This window comes from Diadema setosum, chromosome 4, assembly GCF_964275005.1.
Source record: "Diadema setosum chromosome 4, eeDiaSeto1, whole genome shotgun sequence".
Classification (NCBI taxonomy): Eukaryota; Metazoa; Echinodermata; class Echinoidea; order Diadematoida; family Diadematidae; genus Diadema; species Diadema setosum.
In genome coordinates this window covers 28,746,808-28,750,410 of record NC_092688.1, presented here as the reverse complement: position 1 = coordinate 28,750,410, position 3,603 = coordinate 28,746,808, and the positions used below count along the sequence as shown (strand labels likewise).

At 48.5% G+C, this 3,603-nt stretch overlaps 1 protein-coding gene across 1 annotated transcript; it reads left to right on the top strand.

The window, feature by feature from the left end:
- The first annotated feature begins 463 nt into the window (after positions 1 to 463).
- Positions 464 to 2,578, top strand: LOC140227779 (uncharacterized). The gene has a single exon (XM_072308176.1). The coding sequence runs from the start codon at positions 464 to 466 to the stop codon at positions 2,576 to 2,578; it is 2,115 nt and encodes a 704-aa protein (XP_072164277.1).
- The last annotated feature ends 1,025 nt before the right edge of the window (positions 2,579 to 3,603 follow it).

Sequence of the window (3,603 nt, the reverse complement as noted above, 5' to 3'; positions counted from 1 at the left end):
TCATAGATTGCAAACCTTTTTGTGGTGTTCGTATCAATCACTTTCAACACCCTTGCTAGTACACATACAGTACAATATGGCACGATACCCTGAAATGGTATGGAAGGGGCCAGACCTCCTTGCAGAATTCAAAGTCTTTAGGCAAAGAATGTCACTTGTGTTGCAGGACCAAGAGGTCACAGACTCCAAGGAGCAGGCAGTAAAAATCAAGATTGCCCTTGGCGGCGAAGGTCTCTGAAGACTGAATACATCTGGCCTGAGTGATGATGACTTAGAGAATCCTGCGAAGATATGGTCCACGATCGAGGCCCAGTTGAAGATCAATGTCAATTTCCGTATCCATCGCCTCGAGTTAATGCGTTATCGACAACGATCAGATGAAAATATTGATGAGTTCGTGACTCGCTGTCGCGACAAAGCTCACGAATGTGACTTTTCACTGTCAGAACTCCAGGAACGGATCATGGAACTGGTCATGGCACCGACACCTTGTGAGCAACTGCAGAGGACCCTCCTTGAGCAACCAAAGGGATTCACCATTGACAAAATCCTACTTGAGGGAAGGAAGTACGAAGCACTGGCAGCAGGTCGTAAGTCTCTGCAGACTATGGACATAGACAGAAGTGTTGGTGCCATAACACACTACAAGAAAGGTCAGCACTCATGTGGCAACTGTGGTACCAAGCACCCACCTCGCAGATGTCCTGCATACAAGGATACTTGTCACTCATGTGGCAAAGTAGGACACTGGGTGAAGATGTGTCGCCAAGCACAGAAACGAGGAAGAAGCCCTAAGAGACAGACACATGGCAAACGAAGCTCATCCAACCAGTGGAGGAACAGACGTTCCAAGTCCAGGAACAATCGAAAAGATCCTGTTGATGAGATAACTGCACATGGAGGCAGCTTTGATGATACTCACCATGAGGCAACTGCAGAAACACAAAGGTTTGATGTGATTGACGTTAGCAAACCACAAGTCACATACAACACAGCTAGGACAGAAGCCTTTGTAGAAGTTGATATTGTTTGCCCTCAGAAAGCAGGCCAACATATCCTCAAACTAAAGGTAGATACAGGGGCAAGTGGTAACACCCTACCTCTGCGGATCGTCAAGAATATGTACGGCAACAGATGGAGACCTGTACATCAAGATACACAGACGAGACTCACTGCATACAATGGCAGCCAAATCAACTGTGTCGGCACGATTGACCTCATGTGGCGATACAAGAGCACTGATTGGAACACTCAGACGTTCTATGTGGTTGACGTACCTGCCATCCTAGGCTTGCCAGGCTGCCACGGCATGGCAATTGTGATGATACATGAATTGCAGTGCCATACACCGTCACGCGTCATCAGGAACGTGGACGACCTGAAGGCAGCATATCCTGCACAATTCGACAGGATCGGGAACTTCAGAGGAACAGCATCATTGCACCTGGAGCATGATGCACAGCCATCAATTGATCCACCGTGGAAGTGTAGCGTACACTTACGGGATAAGATCAAGACAGAACTACAAACCATGGAGCAAAACGGTGTAATCCGCAAGATTGAGCACCACACTGACTGGTGCAGTTCCATGACGACGACAGTCAGGAAAGATGGTTCAATTCGTTTGTGCCTTGACCCTAGACGACTCAACAACGCACTCAAACGTCCGCACAAAGTACCAACACTGGAGGAAGTCAATCTGACGTTTGCAGGAGCAAGGTACTTCTCCAAACTTGATGCTAAGTCTGGGTACTGGTCCATCCACCTAGCAGCCAAGAGCCAGGAATTGACAACGTTCAGAACGCTATTCGGGAGATACTGTTTCCAGAGGTTACCATTTGGACTATGTGTTAGTCAGGACATCTTCCAACAACACATGGACAGAATCATCGATGGCATACCTGGATGCATATGCATTGCAGGTGATGTCGTGGTAGTTGGTCGCACGGAGGAAGAACACGACAAGAATCTATGGCTCCTGATGGAGAAAGCCCAGCAGGAAGGCCTTGTGTTCAACAGCGGCAAGTGTTCAATCAAGAAAGACAGGATCAGCTTCTTCGGATTGTTGTACACGAGGAGTGGCATTCGGCTGGATCCGATGAAGGTAGAAATGCAAACACCAAAAGACAAAGAGGACGTCCAGCGATGTCTTGGGTTGTTCACATACCTGGCAGCTTACATCCCGAACTTCTCTGAGAAGGCAGTGCCTCTCCGAGAGTTGTTAAGGATGGACACCCCATTCTTGTGGGAAATCAAGCATGGTCATACTTTTGAAGCGCTCAAAGATGCCATTACTGAGGACATTTGCCTGAGGTACTATGACCCACGGAAGGAGACAACATTGGAAGTAGATGCATCAATGAAGGGAGTTGGTGCATGTCTCCTCCAGAACGCCGAACCTGTAGAATATTCCCATCCAAGAGCTTATCTCCAGCGCAGTCGAATTATTCTAAAATCGAGCGAGAGACACTCGCACTGGTCTTCGGAATCAGCCGATTCCATACGTTCCTCTTTGGAAAGGAATTCACGGTTGAGACAGACCACAAACCACTTGAAACGATCTGGCGAAAGCCAATAACAAGTGCACCTCCCCGGCTTCAGAGGCTGTTGATAAAGATTCAGGGATACAACTGTACTGTGAAGTACAAGCCTTGGCGAGAGATGGTACTGTACGACACTCTCAGCAGGCTTCCTAATCCACGGGAAGCACAGGATATACCAGTTGACGTCAGAGTAGAGACAATCTGCACTGAAGCCGAAGACCTACTCGACATCGACCTCGTTTCCTTTGGTCAGAGCAAGAGGGAACAGCTCCAAATGGAGACAGCAAGTGACCACATCCTACGGGAGCTGTGGCAACTCGTAAGCAACGCATGGCCAGACTCCATCAAGGAAATTCCCACAACATTGAGAACATTCTGGCCATACAGAGATGAGTTGGGAGTTTCACACGGAATTATCTTTAAAGGCACACAAGTTGTCATCCCTCAAGCCTTGAGAGAAGATATTCTAGGACAACTTCACATTGGCCACATGGGCATAGAGAAGACGAGACGGCTTGCCCGCAAAACCGTCTTCTGGCCAGGGATCAACAAAGGATTGTGGAGCATGTCAGGAGTTCCAGGCTAGACTCCAGAAAGAGCCGCTAATCCCACACAATGTACCACCATCGTCATGGACCAAGCTCGGAGCGGACCTCTTCACATTCCAGAGGAAGGAGTACCTTCTTGTTACAGACTACTACTCCAAGTACCCGGTGATCTACAAGCTGAAAGAAACGTCCAGTGCAGCTGTAGCAGGTGTGATGAGTGTACTGTGCAGTTTGTTTGGTCCACCAGCCGAAATTGTGTCCGACAATGGTACACAATTCACCGGCAGACCTTTCCAGGAAATGTGCAAGAAGTGGTCCATCACACATATGACCTCGTCACTCCACTATCCATGTTCCAACGGCCTGGCAGAACGGATGGTGCGTACTGTAAAGTCCACTTTACAGAAGCGTGCGAAGACTGGTCAGGACACACAAACGATGTAGCACCTCCGAGCAACACCCATCGACTCGGGTATGAAGTCACCAGCTGAACTCATGTTTGACAGACCGAT

What these genes read in the sequence shown, in the direction of transcription:
- LOC140227779 (XM_072308176.1), top strand. Translation starts at nt 464, where the DNA reads ATGGAACTGGTCATGGCACCGACACCTTGTGAGCAACTGCAGAGGACC.